At 43.0% G+C, this 20,521-nt stretch overlaps 2 protein-coding genes across 3 annotated transcripts; one reads left to right on the top strand and one right to left on the bottom strand.

Moving 5' to 3' along the window:
• The first annotated feature begins 2,707 nt into the window (after window positions 1-2,707).
• LOC125372305 lies at window positions 2,708-4,220 on the top strand. Of its 2 annotated transcripts, none has more exons than XM_048381647.1 (2): window positions 2,708-2,902; window positions 3,508-4,220. In XM_048381647.1, the coding sequence occupies exons 1-2, from the start codon at window positions 2,812-2,814 to the stop codon at window positions 4,008-4,010; spliced, it is 594 nt and encodes a 197-aa protein (XP_048237604.1). In that variant the 5' UTR covers window positions 2,708-2,811; the 3' UTR covers window positions 4,011-4,220. The 2 variants fall into 2 exon arrangements, with proteins under 2 accessions (XP_048237604.1, XP_048237605.1); XM_048381648.1 differs by having other exon boundaries at window positions 2,708-2,878; window positions 3,508-4,219.
• Window positions 4,221-4,247: 27 nt separating this feature from the next.
• LOC124152292 (sodium-dependent phosphate transport protein 2B-like) lies at window positions 4,248-16,064 on the bottom strand. Its single transcript, XM_046525191.2, has 9 exons — window positions 15,796-16,064; window positions 15,625-15,712; window positions 14,691-14,828; window positions 11,513-11,644; window positions 10,962-11,153; window positions 9,343-9,461; window positions 8,807-8,875; window positions 7,511-7,613; window positions 4,248-6,713 (listed from the first exon to the last, which is right to left on the bottom strand). Exons 1-9 carry the CDS (start codon window positions 15,823-15,825, stop codon window positions 5,737-5,739), a joined length of 1,848 nt encoding a protein of 615 aa, XP_046381147.2. The 5' UTR covers window positions 15,826-16,064; the 3' UTR covers window positions 4,248-5,736.
• Window positions 16,065-20,521: the final 4,457 nt, after the last annotated feature.

Genomic DNA, 20,521 nt, shown 5'->3' with positions numbered 1-20,521 from the left:
ATTTAGTACTAACTACTAAATGACTTTATCGCGCGTATCCAAACCATTGGCTAATTACGTCTTGGGGAGCCAAGCAGGCCAGGACAACCAGAAGACAAATCCCGGGAGTACACATTACGCAGGAGGCTACAGCTGATGGTGAGTCTGCCAATTACGGAAATATCGAAGGTGGCAACAGAATTAACGTGCAATCGGCGCAGCTTGTAAATGCCGCGCAGGCTGCCAACTCGGCTACCCAGGTAAACGAGCAACTGGAAAAAATACTACAGTTGCTGGAACATTCAGCGCCCGGCCCGGTTAGCGCAAACCAACAGGTAAGGCTTGGTTTTAGTTCTCCCGCCTTTTCTCGCAACATAGGGAGAATCCCCGATGCTCACAACGAGGCCGACGGTGACGCGGCTTGGCCAGCCAATCGCATCACAGGATACGGGGATTCCCTATCCTTCCGTGTGGATGGAATAGACGCACACATCAAACAACAGGTGAGGGAAAAAATCTGGCGTGGCGAGTATGTCGACCTCGGCACAATCCTACCAAACACCGAGGGAAGTCACGAGGACGGTACGATTACCATGGCGTACGACTCCTCAGGTAAGGTAATTTTAAAACCAATAAAGCAGCAACTAAAGCGCCTGTCCCTGGCAAGCTGGACTTCAGCTTTCCACATTTTCATGTGTATATATGTTAGTAGGCACTCCGAGATCCGCACAACCCAGGGGTTGCTGTCCTACAAGGAAACCATAAGAACGGTGGCACTTCGATTCGGGGGGGATGCCTGGTCAACCTACGACCAACAATTCCGACACAGAATGTCAAGGGACCCCTCACGACGCTGGGACAACATCGACGGGGAGTTGTGGCTGAAGTACATGGTAACACAGCCGGTACGACAACCAGAATCAGGCGGACGGGGCGCAATGACACACGTACAGGGGGACATTGCCAGTCAGGTATGTTGGGATTTCAATAAATTTGGCTGTAGCAGGGTCAACACTCACAAATGCGGTAAGTGTGGCAAACATTCCCACAGCTCTAGGACCTGCTTTCGAGGGAATGGGGTCCAACCGACCCCATACGTGCCCAATCAGCCTTTCCCTAACAGAAAACCAGCCATCAAGGCAGGTAAATTCAATTGCCCCTTCCCCCGTGGATCTCAATGAAATGGCACCCTGGTTACGCCAATATGCTAGGGTCAATTACAGAGATGCAAATTATTTATGGGTAGGTTTTAGCTTTGGCTTTAAGCTTGAGTTCCAGGGAAGCCGCACGAGTCGCCTGGCACGAAACTTGCGATCAGCCACGCACCAAGACACGGCAGGCTACGTGAAACAAAAACTACAAAAGGAAGTCGACCTTGGCAGGATGGCAGGCCCCTTCAAGGACACCCCCCTAGACAACCTCAAAGTATCCCCAAAAGGCCTGTTGCCCAAGAAGCAGCCAGGATATGGTCAGCACCTGGGTAAGCATGCGGAGGAATTCCGTCTAATTCACCATCTATCCTATCCCAGGGGTAAATCTATAAATGACTTCATAGACACAGAGGCCTGCTCCGTTGTGTACGCCAGATTTGATGAAGCTACCCATATGGTTCAACAACTGGGAAAGGGAGCACTACTAGCAAAATTCGACATTCAGTCGGCCTTTAGAATTATACCAGTCCACCCATCCGATTTCGAGCTGCTAGGCATCAGATTCGAAGGTGAGTTCTATCTCGATAAATGCTTACCATTTGGCTGCTCCATATCTTGCGCCATATTTGAAACGTTTAGTACCTTCTTGCAATGGTGCATGCAATCGCATCTTCCAACGTGTCAGATCATGCATTACCTGGATGACTTCCTAACGGGGGGCACAGCAGGCACCAGCCACTGCTCAGACAACCTCAACGGATGCGTGAATACACTAGAACAGCTTGGGGTCCCTATTGCGCACGACAAGACGGTGGGCCCCACGACCAAACTGACATTCCTAGGGCTGGAAATCGACACCATTGCAATGCAGATCAGAATCCCAGAGTCCAAGATCAAGGAGGCAACAAGGGAAATCCAAGACATCCTGTCAACAGGTAACATCAAGGTCACAAAAAGGGCCCTTCAGTCCCTCATAGGCAAGCTTAACTTTATGTGCAGGGCTATACCAATGGCAAGGGCATTCAGCCGCAGGCTAATCGATCTGCTTAGCAAAGGTAAGCAACCATTTCACCACATTAGGATTACCAGCTGGGTCAAGGAAGACCTACAAATGTGGTTAACATTTCTTACAAGTTATGACGGCATTTCAGTGTTTCAGGAACAACTGTGGGTAGACAGCGATTTCCTCCAGCTGTTTTCAGACGCAGCGGGTGGTGCTGGCTTTGGGGCCTACATGCAGGGCAAATGGTTTAACGGCGCATGGCCAACCCAATGGGTGACGGATGGAACTACACGGGACTTGACACTCCTGGAGCTGTTCCCCATCACACTGGCCATCCAACTCTGGGGCAACAACTCGCAAACAAAAAGGTCCTCTTTTACTGCGACAACCAAGCTGTCGTAGCAATAATCAACAAGCAGTCAACCAAGGCCCCCAGAGTGATGAGCCTACTCCGTCGCCTAATCCTGCAGTGCCTTCGATATAATATTATGTTTAAGGCAAAGTATGTATGTTCCACTGCTAACACTATTGCCGATGCTCTCTCGAGGTTTCAGCTCAAACACTTCCGAGAGGCAGCACCAGCCGCGGACCCGAACCCCACACCTATCCCGTGCAACATATGGCTGATCTGAGGCAGGAAGCCGGCAGACTCCTACAACAATCTCTGTCTACAAATACATGTGCCACTTACCAAACAGGCATCAATGCCTTGCACCAGTTCCGGTCCGCACACCAGCTACAAGAGGTGTGGCCAGTCCCGCTGGATCAGGTTGTAAACTTTATTGCTTATCTGTCAGTCACTCACCACTCCCCTAACACAGTCAAGACTTACATTGCAGCGCTGTCTTCACACTACAAATTCAATGGGCTCACCGACTGTACAAACCATTGCTGGTAGGCAAGATTTTAACAGGCTTACACAAATCAGCGGGCCGACCAGACACCAGAAAACCGATCACTGCAGATCTGCTGCAGGTAGTAACCAACAATCTGCCACACGTATGCTCGTCAGCATATGAAGCCAGACTGTTCAAGGCAGTCTACTGCACAGCCTTCTTCGGTTTCTTTAGGGTTAGCGAACTGGTCCAAACTGGACTCTTAAAACCAGTTTGCGCCATCCAGAATTTAAGCTTCTCGGGCAACCCCCAGCAGCTTTCAATCCATCTACCACACTCAAAGTCTGATCAGTACAGGATGGGGACAACAGTTACAATGTCATCCATACCAGGTAATCCGCTATGTCCTCATACAACAATACGGCAGGTGGAAATCAGATTGCTACAATGCTTACATACGCTTACCAACAAACTCAATGTTACACAATTAATTCAAATAGTCTTTCATGGTACTTACTACACTTCTTATTGTTTACAGTTTGGATGGTGGGATCCAGCTACATGGCCAGGGCACGGCAGTACTTGCTCCTGAAGGGCACCAGTCCGAACCAACCGAGGATGCTATGGCTGGCACGAGGGGAGATGAGGTGGAAGGAGCTGGACACCATTCTGGATGCACAGGTCAAGGCGACACGGCGCAATCCCAGAGCCCTCATCATTCACCTGGGCTCCAACGACCTGTGCTCGGTCAAGGGCAGCCAACTCTACCTTGACATGGCGGCATCAATCCTTCGGATACAACTCCAGCTTCCTGACACCAAGATCATCGTATCCTCAATTCTGCCCAGGCGCTACTGGCACGATGCCAGGTATCCACTAAAGATCGAGGGGATGCGGAAGAATACAATGGTGCCACATCCCCAGATCCTGGCATCAGACAAGACATGGTACGCCTGGAAGGGCGTCCACCTCAGTGACAAAGGATTGTGTGTGTTTACGGACAATTTATTGCATGCCCTGGCGCTTGTTTTGCACCAGTAAGGATGTTATCTCCACAGGTTAGTGTTTCTTTTCAGTACATAGGCAAGCGGGGCAACAATGCTATCTCCGCGTATCGCGTGGCCGTGGGTGTGGGGTAGCACTCTGGTGCTTTGTGGCGGGGTTCTTGTGGGCTACACTGCTAGTAACGAATTGACTTGCTTCCAAATTAATACTCGTGCTTAAGGCTACCTGCTTTTCAGCGGGAACCTTTCCGGGGTTACCTGCTTCTCAGTGGGAACCTTGTCTTTCCCGACTTTTCAGCCGGGGAATCGTAAAATAACATACGTTGGGGCAAACAATTGCCACGTATATGGGCCCGGCGGCGGAAGTCGTCTTGTCAAGCGGTAGCTGACAGTTGGGTCCGCTGCGGTAGTCGCACAATGGTTTTACTAATGGGGCCGGGCAGTGGGATCTGCTTTGGCCGCCTACCTGGGGCCGGGCTGCGGTAATCTGACTTAGGCCAGCAGCGGGGAGCTGCTTTTGGCAGCGTGGGAGTTGCCAAGCAATGGTAGCGTTTAAATATGCTACCGTGGGGGCCGGACAGCGGTAGCAGTCTCAGACCAGCAGCGCTAGCTGCAATCGCCGTTGGCCACGCTAGTGGCCATGGCAACGGTAGCATTTTGGTATACACAATTAGCAGCTTTGTAGCCCACTAGTACCTGCACACCCTCGGCCATTTAACCCAATCTCATCTTCTGTTTTTATTATAGGCACGGGCATCCACGGCTCGGTGGCCCATGCCTCTCCTTGGCATATCGCGGGATAATGCTCTTGTTATGCACAGTGAAGTTATAAAACATCCATCCAGTGTGAGCACATGGCAAAAGCTGCCTGAAGAAATGTCATATTTTCTACTTTATCTGGTGTCGAGATCGAGATATGGTCAAGCATTCAACCAGTCTGCTAGGTAAAGACACAGAAGACAGTCATGTGGAGGACACAGGCATCGAAAAATAGGTGGCCGCCAGGACACAAACAGTTTCCCCTTGATAAATATTACTGCTCATGTAGCCATCTTCGTTAATTAATCATCACGATATTTCATGATTCTGTTTCAAGTGACGAGGACCATACTTGCGTTAGAAGATGAATAAAATATATATGAAACACAATTGACAGATCAAGCAACTTATCAACAATAATTTGCTTGCAAAATACTTTGAAACATGATACAATCTTGAAAGTCAAAAAATACTTTTAGACTTAAATTTGGAAAGAAAGCTTAAAATTCTTATTTTCAGAGGGATTTTAACATTGCATTCTAAAAATGCATTCAATTCAAGAATTTAAATTAAGCCTCTTTCTTCTTTTGGGTCTTAGCCATCACATTAGTTATAATAACGTTCACGTAACTTTGTCATTCACATTTGGACATTTTTACTGCCAACTGCTGCAGACTTGCGGCCAAATATTGTCAAGATGATAAATCCCCGAGTCCGGCTTGAACGTGACAGAAATGTTTACTATGATTACATTTTCAGTCACTTTTATTCCGTTCCAAGTTTTAGCAAAAATAAAGCACTGAGGACAGGTTCGGAATTATAGCCCTCAAATGCTTCTACTCAATAAGAACTACCATCATTGGATATTTACTTGTCCCTGGCACAATTAAGTAGTCTCGGGCTAGCAGACCAGCATAAATTTCCACATTAACCTCCCTACATGGCAGTCATAACCTCTCAAGACACTCAATTACCCAACTGATATTACCACAAACCCTATACGACTACACAATCAATGGTGTGGATGATGTCACAGATGCTGCAGAGTCTGTACTGTCAGAAGACGAAGTAGATGACCAACTGCTATTGGGTGAGCTTGACCCTGAGGTCAAGGTCAGGTCAAGTGATTCTGTATCTACTGACTCTGTTTTCTCACAAGCAACACAACACTTACAACACCCTGTGATAGCATAACCAGTTGTCTGGATAATATCATCATATGGTTCTAATGAGCGCAGGGGCTTGGGAAGGAAGTCCCAAGTCTGCATACTCTTTGGCAACAGTTTTGGACGTTTCTTTTGCATGATACTAATGATGATGATAAACAAGGTCACAAGGCCTGCGACAGACAAAACAGAGATAATGGCGGTTGATCCGGCAAAGGACAACCCAAACACACACAGCGGCACGAGGACAAACATGAAACAAAGATAAAACAGGGCAAACCACCGATACTTCGCTGTCGTCTTACCTAGAAATCGGGCCAACCTCAGAGGAACTCGTCTTAGTATGGGAATGGGATAAAATATCAAGATCCCTGAGACATTGAAGAAGAAATGACACAGTGCTATCTGTAAGGCTGTCTGAAGTCTCTCTGGTGGGGATGCAAGAGCTGCTAAAATGGCGGTAGCAGTGGTTCCAATATTGGATCCTAAGGTTAGAGGGTACATACGGTCAAGTTTGAGAGCTCCGATGCCCACCAGCGGTGTCAGTGTTGACGTGAAGACAGAACTACTTTGTACGACGACGGTGAGACCAGCACCGACCAAGATGGCGACGTAGCCAGTCAGGAAGGAACACTTCCCAGGAAAGTCAGCGTTCACCATTTTCTTTATTGCTGTTGCAACATGGTTCTTCATGATGGAGTTGAGCAGTTTCACCATGGCAACCAGGCATCCACAGAGGAGAACAAGGGAGACAACTAGGAGTATTATACCTGCTTGTATATCAGTGAGGCCCAGATGACTGAAGAGGGCAGAACCTGAAAATTAAGTCAGTTTAGGATTAATAGAGGTCTAATTTAGATAAGCCTCAACAATTATTACAGAAAGGCTTGGGATGATTAGTAAGTCAATTCTGTAATGAATGTTTGGTTATTTATAGCATGTTCTTCATTTTTCGATGTTTGAAGTGTAATATGGAAGTTCGACAGTGTGGTGTGGTGTGGTGTGGTGTGGTGTGGTGTGTGTGTGTGTGTGTGTGTGTGTGTTTGTGGCCAGTTTTAACATGGATACCCCACAGTATACTGGTCTTAAAGCCAACCACTCCTTGTTTGTTTGTTGTTTGACGCCACTCAGCAATATTCCAGCTATAGGATGGAGGCGGTCTGCACAGGTGGAGTCTGCACCAGACAATCCAGTGATTGACATCATGAACATCGTCCTACACAATTGTGATACAATGAGTCAGTGAGTCTGACCACCCAATCCCATCAGTCGCCCCTTACATCAAGCATATATTGCTGAAGGAAAATTATAACCAGGATGGCATTGAAGGACCACATGAACACACTTCATGGACACTTTTCACAAAATATTCACAAAATATACATGGGGATATATATACCTGAAAAGGAGATAACCAATCTCAAAGAAAAGGAAAGGGGACATTTTTTTAAAAATACAACTGCTAACCAGGCTTGAATCGGATCAAATCTTTGCTTGTCAGCAGCCTTAATTCCAACAGCACACATATCAACATCTTTATAAGTGCATTCTTGACATACTTGAAAAAAGATTACATTTCTCTCCCTGCATGTAAAACCAAAAATCTACGTACATTTCTCCACTGTCACTTCCTGTGTGTTCTGAAGCTCTGTAACTGTTCCATTGCCATGGGTGACATTCATTGCTGTTGTCACATCACGGAAGCTGCAAAACTCCTGAGGAATGGAAAAACAGTTTTGTACATCCATGTTCTCATCACTATATAATATTCATACCTAGCACATCATGGTTTTTCATGGAATTTGATTGGCTAACCATGCAATTTGTTTTGCATTCCCATTTTCATAAACATAAATAAAATAGGCCACACCTACAAGAAGACTACTGCTTCATGATTGGCTGAGTGGGTGGGGCATGTTTTGCATTATCATCATGATTGATTTCTCATGGTTTTTCATGTTATTGATAAATTATTAAGAGTTATTATTGTTGATTTATTAATGTAAAACATAAATTGAAATAAATATTGAAGTTACAATAGCGGGAGATTTTCTGTTCAATTTGAATAAATCCTCAAATTGAAACAATTCCTGCATCAATCACATGGCATTCCTAGTGTCAGTGCCAAACACTGTTTTGTCTGAAATGACACTAAAGTGTTTGGCTGGTATCATTTCAGTAGAACCATCTATGAGATGAATCCTCCTGAACAGCCGAATCAGTTCATCTGACTCTAGAAGGTGAGGAGGTGAATGGGGTTTACCATTAATGTCGTGTCCAAGATTATTCTACTTATATAGCTCTGTACATGTGTGTGTTTGTGTGGCTGCTTGTACTAGTCCGGACTGATGCTGACTTATAGTGCTAGCTCACTGAGACACAGAGCCACAGTTTAACAGGAATACCCCACTCAGACACAGTAAACTGACTCTGTGCCGACTAGTCCTTGTTTTAGCCCCTGAATGCCGAGCGCCAGACAGGGTAACAACAAGTACCATCTTTTAATGTATTTTGGTGTGACGCGGCCGGGTATTGAACCCCAGACCTTCCGCTCTCTAGGCAGACGATCTACCACTAGACCACGGAGGCGGTCCTGACTAGAAAACAACACAAATCCAGTCAGAATTCAAGTGAGTGAGTGATTGAGTATGGTTTTACGCCGCTTTAAGCAATATTCCAGCAATATCACGGCGGGGTACACCAGGAATGGGCTCCACACATTGTACCCATGTCGGGAATCGAACCCAGGTCTTTGGCATGACGAGCGAATGCTTTAACCACTAGGCTACCCGACCGCCCCTCAGAATTCAAGATTCAATTGGCTAGGCAATCATATGTGCAGTTAAAGGAAACCATGGCATTATTTCAAAAATTTTGGACCCCCCAAACGTCTGTAGGCAATACATACCTTCAGCAAACTCTTATTCTTGTATTCCGTGCATCCCTCTGCTATTTTCAGTATTACGTTCTTGTCAACCTGTGGATAGAATATTCAGAATGAGATCAATTATTGCTACATCTTTCTTAACATTCCTACATATTAGAGGAGAACATCAAGAATGTAATATAACGATCAATGCAGTCAATCTATAAAAGTTCAACTATTTAACTCTTCACTGATACTTTGAGTGAGTCAGGGAATATGGTTTTAATCCAGCAATATCACGGCAGGGGACACAAGAAATGGGCTTCACACATTGTACCCATGTCAGGAATCGAACCCGGGTCTTCGGCACGAGGAGCGAACACTTAAACAACTAGGCCACCCGACCGCCCCAAATAAGATGTGTAAAGATATTCAGGGGTACACAAGCTAAAAAGGCTACTTTGGGTATTTATGATAAGAACAAGTAAATGTCTTCTGGGTCATTTACCTATAGCCAAAACCAGTAATCGTTACTAATATTATGTTTAAACATCAGAAAACATGACTGAATAACGCACCTGGACAATGAGGTCAGTGAGAGGTCGTGTGATGACCTTGAGCATGTCCTTCTTGCCTGTCTTGTAGGTGTGAAGGTCACTGGTGCTGATGATACTTTGCGTAAGGCGGAAGAGATAACCTTTGAGAAGAAAGGGCGCATGAAGGTGAGGTGAAGTGTGGTTTTACGTCACGTTCAATATTATTGCACTTGTATAGTGACTGTGTGTCTATCTATCTGTCTGGTTATTCCATTAAAGGGCTTGGTACAGTTAATATGAATTCTTGTAGGTTAATGAAAGCTCAAGCTAAAAGTGACAATAGTAACAGATGGCAAAAGAACTGACACCAACGTACATATCATGAGCAATGTATGGGTGCAGATCCTGGTTGCAAAGGGACATATCTCAGTCCAATAAGAACAAGCATGAAATACTCATATCCCCCGCCAATATGACATGTCCGGTTGTGTGCAATGCATTGGCTCCTGTGAACTATGTTCACTGGACCTTTTTGTAATAGCCAAATTGGTGTTGTTTTGCCATCTGCAGTTTATGATAGAATATGTAACTGTATTTTATTGTAATGAGTAAGGATGAGACATATGAAGAAATAACTTCTTTATTACAATAAGGAGCGACATTTCAGTGTAGGTTCTAACACCGTTATCAAGCAAGTGAAGTACAGAGTATGGTTGACAAGAATATATTAAGATGCATTTACAGTTGTATTTGTACTGAGTTGTTGTAATGTCCACTAGACCTATTAATGTGCTAAGTTTAGTGAAGAAATATTGTTTGTTTTTCAAGATCTGCTCTGGAAACGAGGACTACCGCCGTTTTCAGTCTAAGTCAAAGTCGTTGCCATGGAAACTCTAAAAATAATTTTTTCAAAAATCCCAAACTATCAAAAGGCACCAGTTCACCACAAGACTTATCTATGTGCCAAGTTTGGTTAAGATATCTCTCATGGTTTTTGTGTTCTGCTCCGGAAACTAAATGTGACGGACGGACAGACGGACGGACGGACAGCACCCATTCCTATATCCCCCTTCCACTTCGTGGCAGGGGATATTAAGATCTTGTACTCCAAGAATGAAGATTTCACAATACACCCCCAGAAGGTTGTGTCAGGTGAACCCCTTAGTGAACTATGACCACCCAATCTAAATGAAGTACGTATGGGTTTCTGAGCCAATCAGATGTCAGCTTTCTGAAATGATTTGTCTTTATTTCATTATAACACGTTGGTTTAGAACTTTGACTATTAACAAAAGAAAATCTTTACAGAATAAACAGTCCTTCGATGACACTGCCTTTTGGGTGTAGATGCCATGGTGCTCAGAAACACAGGACGTATAACATATCAACAACAACAAAATGGTTTGTCTTTTATTATTTGCATTTGGAACTGGCCATTTTACTTTGTTTTCAGACACAAAATCAGATATGCTGGTCTGAAAACTTCACTCTGACTGAGAATCTTAAAGCATCAACAGACTAGCTGATAAAAGTGAGTGAGCACAAATTTAATGTCGCATTATTTCAGCCATATAGCGACGGCGGGGTTCAGATCTTCAGGCAGAGAGGTATCATATCAGAGTAAAAGATCTCATTTTAATGACATCACCCTGTCTACTTACCTGTCACAATTTCCACAGGCAGCAAGATGATGACAGTCAACCAGTTAAACATGTCATGGACGGTGGCGCCAGCAAATGCTCTCTCGAACTGCTGTCTGTCTTTCAGGGAAACCATTGACACAATTGTGTTGGTGACGCTGGTGCCGATGTTTGCACCCATGACTATAGGTATTGCATTCTGTACTGTAATGACTGCAAGTAAATAGAGATAGGAATTGAATCGTACTTATCCTATCTCACACATGATATGCCGATTCGACCATCCCCACACCTCAAGTCCTCTAACCCCATAGCTCTGCGAAAGAGAATGAGTTGGCAGAGGTACACACATGGTCAGCTCGAGCAAGCTTACCATGCACAGGAGCACATAACTGACCCAGTTGTTGTTTGTAACCATTGAGATGCTTTAGCGTTTGGGTGAATGTTTTTGTTCTAGAAGCTGGAAACATGGTTCAAGCAGGTTTCCACATATGATCGAAGAAGATATGAAAATTGTGACATGGGATAAGTTAAAAAATTTGTCAACTTCTGTCACGAAGACAACCACATACCTCCTGATGCAACCATGGAAACTACAATGGAAGTTGATGTTGAGGAGCTCTGCACTAAAACTGTTGCTAGGATACCTATCATCAATCCGGTCACGGGGTTCTGGAGCAGTGAGGAGTTTGAGAACACACTTCCTGTAACATAGAAAGGAGAAGTCGGGTAACAGGTAGACTAACATATAGTTGTTATTGATGCTTTAAGTGTTTAACAGGTCGCTTTCCGGCTTAGCAATTTCGGCTGACCTGTCCCTCTTTGGGACTCGTGTGAGAGTAGGGTACACATATCTATTGTGAGTTACTTTTAGTATAGATAAAATTTCTGTTTTTGTGTTGAGATTTCTATTTTCACATATAGTCCATTAAATAAAGTTACGTATGTGGTAAATAAGTTAATGAGCCCTGAGTATTTGAAAACCATTCAGTGACTGAATTTCCTAGAGCTGAGAAAGAGGATGGCACAATCTGCTCGAGGTGAGAAGAGGGTAGGTGTAATCTGCTTGAGCTGAGAAGGGGAAGAGTATAGGCTGCTAGAACTGAGAAGGGGATTAGTAAAGGCTGCTAGAGCTGAGAAGGAGATTAGTGTAGGCTGCTAGAGCTGAATAGGGGATGAGTGTAGGCTGCTAGAGCTGAGAAGGGGATGAGTGTAGGCCATTAGAGCTGAGAAGGGGATGAGCACAGGCTGCTAGAGCAGAGAAGGGGATGAGTGTAGGCTGCTAGAGCTGAGAAGGGGATGAGTGTAGGCCATTAGAGCTGAGAAGGGGATGAGCACAGGCTGCTAGAGCTGAGAAGGGGATGAGTATAGGCTGCTAGAGCTGAGAAGGGGATGAGCACAGGCTGCTAGAGCTGCGAAGGGGATGAGTATAGGCTGCTAGAGCTGAGAAGGGGATAATTACAGGCTGCTAGAGCTGAGAAGGGGATGAGTATAGGCTGATAGAGCTGGGAAGGGGATGAGCACAGGCTGATAGAGCTGAGAAGGGGATGAGCACAGGCTGCTAGAGCTGAGAAGGGGATGAGTACAGGCTGCTAGAGCTGGGAAGGGGATGAGCACAGGCTGCTAGAGCTGCGAAGGGGATGAGTATAGGCTGCTAGAGCTGAGAAGGGGATGAGCACAGGCTGCTAGAGCAGAGAAGGGGATGAGTATAGGCTGCTAGAGCTGAGAAGGGGATGAGCACAGGCTGCTAGAGCTGAGAAGGGGATGAGTACAGGCTGCTAGAGCTGGGAAGGGGATGAGCACAGGCTGATAGAGCTGAGAAGGGGAAGAGTACAGGCAGCTAGAGCTGAGAAGCGGATGAGCACAGGCTGCTAGAGCTGAGAAGGGGATGAGTATAGGCTGCTAGAGCTGAGAAGGGGATGAGCACAGGCTGCTAGAGCAGAGAAGGGGATGAGTATAGGCTGCTAGAGCTGAGAAGGGGATGGGCACAGGCTGCTAGAGCTGAGAAGGGGATGAGTATAGGCTGCTAGAGCTGAGAAGGGGATGAGTACAGGCAGCTAGAGCTGAGAAGGGAATGATTTTTTTTGATTTTTTTTAATTGCTGTACTCCATATACTCCAGCTATATGAAGGTGGTCTGTAAATAATCTAGCCTAGACCAGACAATCCAGTGAATGATATCATGAACATCGATCCACGCAATTGGGAGGAACATCGATCCACACAATTGGGAGACGATGACATGTTTCAACCAAGTCAGTGAGTCTGACTACCCGGTGAAGAGGAATGGGGGTGAATGTTTAATCAAATACATGTTCTGTGGTTTGTCAGCGACACCAGGAAATGTGCAATTATCGAGTTATTGAACACTAAAAAGGAATGTATCATCCTCCGATCCTTTATCTGATTCACAAAGTCCACTTTTACAATGATATAGCTTGTTTGTTTCCTAATGCCACACTCGGCAATAATCCAACTATATGATAGCATCCCGAAAACAATTGTGTCTGGACCAGACAATCCACTGATCTATATTGTGAGTAACGATCCATGCCATAGGGTATGTTGACATGTCCTAAACCAAGTTACTGAGCACTATCCATTAAAATGTCTCATACAACAAGCATGGGTTGCTGAAAAACAATTCTAAACTGTAAATACACTAGGCTATTTAGAACGTGGTCAAATGTAGAAAATGTTATATTTGGGATAACTCTACAAACAGTACAAATTATAGACTTTTGGGGGGTTGCATCCCATTCGGGATTCAAACTCACACTCTCAGAGTAAGAACCTTATCGCAAGCACACAAAGACAGCCACTGAGGTTTCCACAAAATGTAAGTCTGACAACTGGTAGCATTAATCACTTCGTGCTGGCAATTTAGTATATAAGGAAACAAGAGTCCCATCAGACTGGACAACCCATGCACTGTGTATCTTCCTGAGGCAAGGGAGTTAACTGACAATAAAAGTCCAATTTGCACCCTTGCCGAACTAGACTGGAATTTCAAGGATCGGTTGTTCAGGTCACCAATGGCTTTTACGATTTATGTCCCTTTTATGTCCCGCCTATTGATCAATCAGCTTCCATCTCTCATATCACTTGCATTTGCCTCAAACAAAATGGCGATGCCCAGTGAAGACAATCTGATCTATACTGTAATCAAACGGGTTTTACCCCACGAAGTGCATCAAATCACTTGAGCACCTTGGTTAAAAACATAAAAAGATTTGCAAAAAATCTGTCGACACCAAGTAGGCAGAACACATGCTTTGCAAATCCTGCAGTAGACCGACATCTGTATATTGAAATCCATGTTGTTTACAAACCCGATGTCTAGTTTCGGTTTCTTAATTGTGATTGGTCTATGCATAGATTTGTTAGTCCAGCCATAATGTGACTCCGGAATTCCAGCCTTGTTCAGCAAGGGTGGAAACTGTACTTTTAGCAGGGGTAGAATATGTCTTCAGCAACCAATGCTTGCCATAAAAAGCGACTATGCTTGTTGTAGGAGGCGACTAACGGGATCTGGTGGTCAGGCTCGTTGACTTGGTTGATGCATGTCATCATATCCCAATTGCATGGATCGATGCTCATGATGTCAGTCACTGGATTGTCTGGTCCAGACATGATTATTTAGAAATCGCCGTCATATAGCTGGAATATTGCTGAGTGCGGCAACGTCCTTGCCTTGGGAAGATGTGTACTTAAAGGCCACCAGACAACAACATAAGATATGGGACGGTACCTGTTAGTTTACCACAGAGCAGTCGGAATGCTGATGTCAGCAGTGACAGCGAGCACACAAACATGTACAGCAGACTCAGCAAGGCTAGCAACCGCAACAGCCATAGCACCATCGTCGTCACCTTACAGCGCCTACCCCCTTGAACGAAAAGGACACAATATATATATTATAACTTCAGCACTGACAATCAGCTTGTTTATTCATTTCACATGATTGCAATATTGATAATGACCACAGAACACATGACTAGGTTGTTGGCAGTAGAAAATTGACTCGATCGATCCATTTATGGTAAGGAAATACCAAGAGAAATATACAATCAGTACTGCCATGTCAAATTTTTCTCAGTTTGGCATCCATAGAATGTCGTATATGTAAGCTATATGGCTAGGGTACATTTCTGTATACAGAAACATACCAGGGTGCCATTGTATAAAGCGATCTTAGCGCTAAGGTGATCTTAACTCCCATACCTTAACATAGACTTATGATAGTCGTAGCGCTAAGGTTGTTTTGTACAACGACACCCTGGTGCACATATCTGTAGTACCTGTGCCGACAATGATCCCTTTAATTTATAGATTCTCCAAGTGCTCAGATTCAGTACAAATTTCCTAGTGAAAATATTCCCTCTCCCTGATATTAATGTAATCATTAGAACCTTAAATATGTATCTTGGTTTCTTCAAATCAAGTGAAAATGTGTTCAACATGCATGTGCTCAATATCACTGGACAATATACATTTACATTTGACATAGGAGAGAAATTACTACCCGTGGAACGAGGCTAATCATAAGTGGCAGTGACTTGTATTGACATTCTTACAAATAAGAACTTGGCAAAAATACTACTTTTGCGCAAAATACCTATATTTCACTAAATTGCCTGTCTAAATCTCTGTTTATGACATCTTAAACAAAGGCCGTACTGTACCTTCATTCTCTGTACCCGCCGCCTCAATCTCAACATGCGCACTGGACAGCAAGGGCCAACCATTTTCACCGTTCTCATTCTGAACTCTCTGAAAATATCAAAAGACCTCAATGTGATTGTTCACAAAGACACTCCTCATATGTTGATACGAGTACCAGTTGTATATCTCACCCTGTCTGGCTCACATCCAACTCGCTGCATGTTGCTTTGGATCTTTTTTCTTGAGAACCCAGCGACTCAACGCGCGAGTGTTGGTGCTCGAAAAGCGCGCCTTTAGATGGTTGTAGCGCTTACGCTGGTCGATTAACAGACCAGTCGAATTATTTCCTCCTCGCATTAATCATGTTAATAACATTATATTGCCCCACAGTTTTGGAATATTTTCTGCAATCCATTAGCATGATGATTATGTTGATGTGATTATCATTGGGATTTTAACCGATCCCCACTACTGTCTCACTTATGGTATACACAATGATATCCTTTTTTTTGAATGTCAAAGCATGTTCTATTTTAAGATCCAAATCAAAATAGATATATATAAACACACAGCACTCATGATAAAGAAATGAGTCGGTATCGTGATATTATTCCTCTTATAATAATCTCGAACTTCGCGCCATTGTTGTTTGTTAAAGGGGCGCTGATCTAAAGCAATTCCCCGGGACTGGTTGTTGCCTTTGTTATTGTTTTTTTCCCAGTGAATACCCGGATGTATAGCAGAAATCTAGACTAGTTCGCGACCTCTGCTACGCCATTCGTAAGCGCATTAGTCACTTTTATGGGTAGTAATAAGGGCGTATGGTCACATTGATCAACAAAATGAAATACAGTTTTCGAGATAATAAGGAAATGTAGGTATCTTTGTGGGTAGTATCGGTAATGGTGACGAAGTTTTGATAAGTCACTTGCTTGGTAATTTTGCGATTTTCGTTTACACTATTTCGACTTGCAACACAAAGTAATTATTTCACCTGATCATTGCCTTTATTTATAGTGTGTATAATTTTTTACTGTCAAAATGTGTAACATTTTCAAATTTATTAAACGCCTAAATATTCAGTTATTTTACAAAGCGTCTGAAAAACATTTCAATCTGTTTTATTATGATAACGAATTCCAAACATTTTGATGTTTAATGTCATCACCAAGAGACGTTGAAAAGTACATTTCCATGTTGTTTGACTTCTAATCCTACATAATAATCTGTTGTGATGTTTTTAGGCCCTTTTGATCGTCTTAATCAATTTTAGTCAATCTGGACAGATTTTTCAGTCAAAATGACTGAAATATTTACACAATTTATTGATTGCCTGAGAGAATCACATTTTACAAATTGACGGTAATATATACACGATTACAAAGGAAAAGACTTGTGAAAACAACGTCTATCGCGCATTGAAGAATTTCCCAACCAAGACGTAGAGGAACAAGAACGAATCGGTTCTATGCTACAGCAAATGAAGAAAAACAAAATGCAAATATCATAATTACAACCTACCAAATTTATGTGTATAATTTTAAGCAGCTTCCTTGTTCGAGGAATGTATCCGTGAATATCCATACAAAGGAACAATATCCCACTCGTCTGCAGCCGTACAAAGAAACTTATTCGTTGTCACGTGTCGCTGTAACAATTTAATATTTTAAAAGAAATATATCGTTTGGGGATATTATAACCCGTGTTCGTTTCTCAACTGATCACTAAGATTGTTTCAGGTGTTTCACATAGGTGTCAAGTCTCAAGGGTCGGCTGAGAAAGCCCACGTGGCAACTATTTTCATAACGTTCACGGTTCCTAAAAAATCCATTGAGTGATAGATAACAATGAGCAATCAATCAACGTATTATCAGTTAACCCTTTGAACAAAGTATGTTGTTTTTACATCGGCACTTCACGCCATGATATGAGTGTATTCCCTTTGTTTTAGTAAATCTAGACATGTAAACACTCACTTTTGACATATCCACTGCGCAAGATAACAGTGATTAATCAATCAACGTATTTTCTGTTAATCCTTTGATGACTAGGAACGATCCGTTGATTTACAAAAAAAGTAAATCAACTGATCATTCACCCCTTGCTGGGCTGCCACGTGCATATTACATAACACACATTTCACCTCACTTCAAACCTGAATTTAGATTGAATAATTACCCCAGACACAATAAATGCCAAATGGGAACCTTTGTCAGGTAATATAAGTGTAGCTACCACTAATTGTACCTGTATTAAACTAATTAACTGAGCATCAAGTGAATGACGACTAATACACAAGTATAGGGTATACCAGAAAACATGGATGACAACAAGGGAGTATAGTAATCGTATTATTGACGCAATCCGAAATCCGAAAATGCTTTCACTGCATGGATACTTTTTTTTTTTTTTTTATTAAACTATTACCATCTGGGGTATTTCCAAATGACGACATCCGATGAGCTCCGCCGTTCTTTTTGTCTGTTTGGTCAGGCTGAAGAAATTAATTAACATGCGCCCTTTGTCGAAATCTTTATAGATCACAGTTAACCAATCAGTGTTAAAAAATGCGTAAAACAAATATTGCCTCCAGCCTCCAAGTTTATTTAGCTGTCCTTGCAGATGGTACCCAATCTCTGGTCACGCTCAGTTGCGTTGTGTATCATCCGGGTACTCACGGGGGGGGGGGGGGGGGGGGGGGGGGGGGGGGAACAATAACAAAGGCAACAACCAGTCCGGGGAATTGCGTTAGATCAGTGCCCCTTTACGCCGTACTCAGCAATATTCTACCTATATGGCGGAGATCTGTTAATAATCGAGTCTGGACCAGACATGCAATCCAGTGATTGACATCATGAGCATCGATCTGTGCATGGGATTCGATGACATGTATCAACCAAGTCAGCGAGCCTGACCACCCGAGCCCGTTAGTTGCCTCTTGCGACAAGCATGCACGTGTTGTCCTCACCCGGACACCATTTGTACAGGACCGTGTGCATATATGTTATAGTCACAGGAAAGTCACGCACAAATTAACACACCGATTAAGCAAAATAAATTCAAAAATGCTAAATAATTATTTAACTATAACTAATTAGCATCTGCTTCCTTAATTAAGTAAACAGGTGATGTAATCTGCTTATTAAACCTATAGATGCTGAAGTCACATGCTAATTCAAATTATATATGCTAAAGTCACATGCTAATTAAACCTATCGATGCTAAAGTCACATGCTAGTTAAAATTATGTATGCTAAAGTCACATGCTAATTAAATCTATAGATGCTTAAGTCACATGCTAGTTTAAAAAATAGAGATGCTACAGTCACGTGATAATTAAACCTACAGATGCTAAAGTCACATGCTAATTAAACCTGAAATATGTTGAAGACACATGCTAATTAGACCTATGAGTTCTAAAATCACATACTAATTAAACCCGCAGGTGTCAAGTACAGTCGCTGACGACTTATCAACCAGGCAAATTAGTTTCCTGTCACGTGAACGAGGACACAGAATATACACTGCACGGTATTCAGGAAACGCTACGCTGTATAATCTCATGCAGATTGCGTAGTGACATCATCGTTCTCACCTGTCATACGCGTGTCAATGACAATTATCATCTAAGCTTGTCCTTTCATCATTGGGTATTTCATGGCAAATCTGATGGTGAGCATCCACTTCGGCATTTATTCCAAATTTAAAATTCCAAAAATTCAATATATGCAACCCCTAAAAGCCCCCTCTTGGGTTGCACACACCACTTTCACCCTTTTCGCAATACACTAAATGGCCCGGCCAGGCCCGTGTGCTAAAGTCGGAAAGCGCACGTTAAATCTCCTATATCAGTCAGTCAGTCAGTCAGTCAGTCAGTCAGTCAGTCGGTGAGCACTCATCTCCCGAGTGCCAAATCAGGTCCCCCCGGAAGCGCTCGTTAAATCTCTCTAACATTACCATCCATCGCCTTTTCAACACATATAGGAATGAATATAATAAATATATTATTCATTGTATATCTTTTGCAACACAAAAACAATATCTTTTTGCAGCCAAATGAGAAAAGGTTAGCTGTATTTGGTGACTAAAATAAACATAATGGCCCCGTGTAGGGGAATCGACTCCTATATGTGACTCCTGTGCATTTTGCAGAGAGGAGCCCAATCACTTAATATGATACCTCAGTATTATTACCCCAACGGCATATATGCTGAAGGAAAAAAAATAGGGAATAATTAAATATATACGGAAATAGACTTTACTGTCAGAACATTTGATTTCAACAAATGTTAGAATCAAATGTTGAAATGTGTTTGTATGCGTTGTTTCGTGATATAAACATATTTATTTCCATAAAGTGGAGGGATTGGCAAACAAGCAAATTTTGCTTATCTGAATGCCTCACCCAAACATGATACAAATACAAATAGCAATGTATTGAAAGTGACATGAGAAATAGCATACATTGTATACTTGACATTAAAGATAAGTATTGTTCTGTAAGTGTTTAATTACTGGATTATCTTTCGTAACTACAGCTACGTTATTATTTACATCCAGCACAACAGCATCGCAGTATCATACAGCAAAGTCAACATCTCAGACAAAATCTCTAAATCGGCAAGAAGATAGAATAAAACTGTGCACCGATTTCAAAATTTCAAGATTTGTTACTGTCGTTAAATTTGAATTACCATTTACAATTGAATTTAAATCGTAGCCTTTTACGAAATAATACATGTTTTGCCTTACTGTACTGTTTAAGGGACACGTAAAAAAGAAATGAAGTGCATCTTCCGTATGATAGCCACAACAACATCTCGGGCTGTCGTATATAAATCTGGCGAATTTGTCGGCGTTAAGTCGGTGTATGCGTTGTTTCCAATGCGTATTTAGTGGGCAAGGCTAGGAACCCAT

This window comes from Haliotis rufescens, unplaced genomic scaffold (genome assembly GCF_023055435.1).
Source record: "Haliotis rufescens isolate VD_foot unplaced genomic scaffold, xgHalRufe1.0.p SCAF_4, whole genome shotgun sequence".
NCBI lineage: Eukaryota > Metazoa > Mollusca > Gastropoda > Lepetellida > Haliotidae > Haliotis > Haliotis rufescens.
Note: the sequence above shows the minus strand (reverse complement) of the source record. Positions and strands in the feature narration are given on the sequence as shown.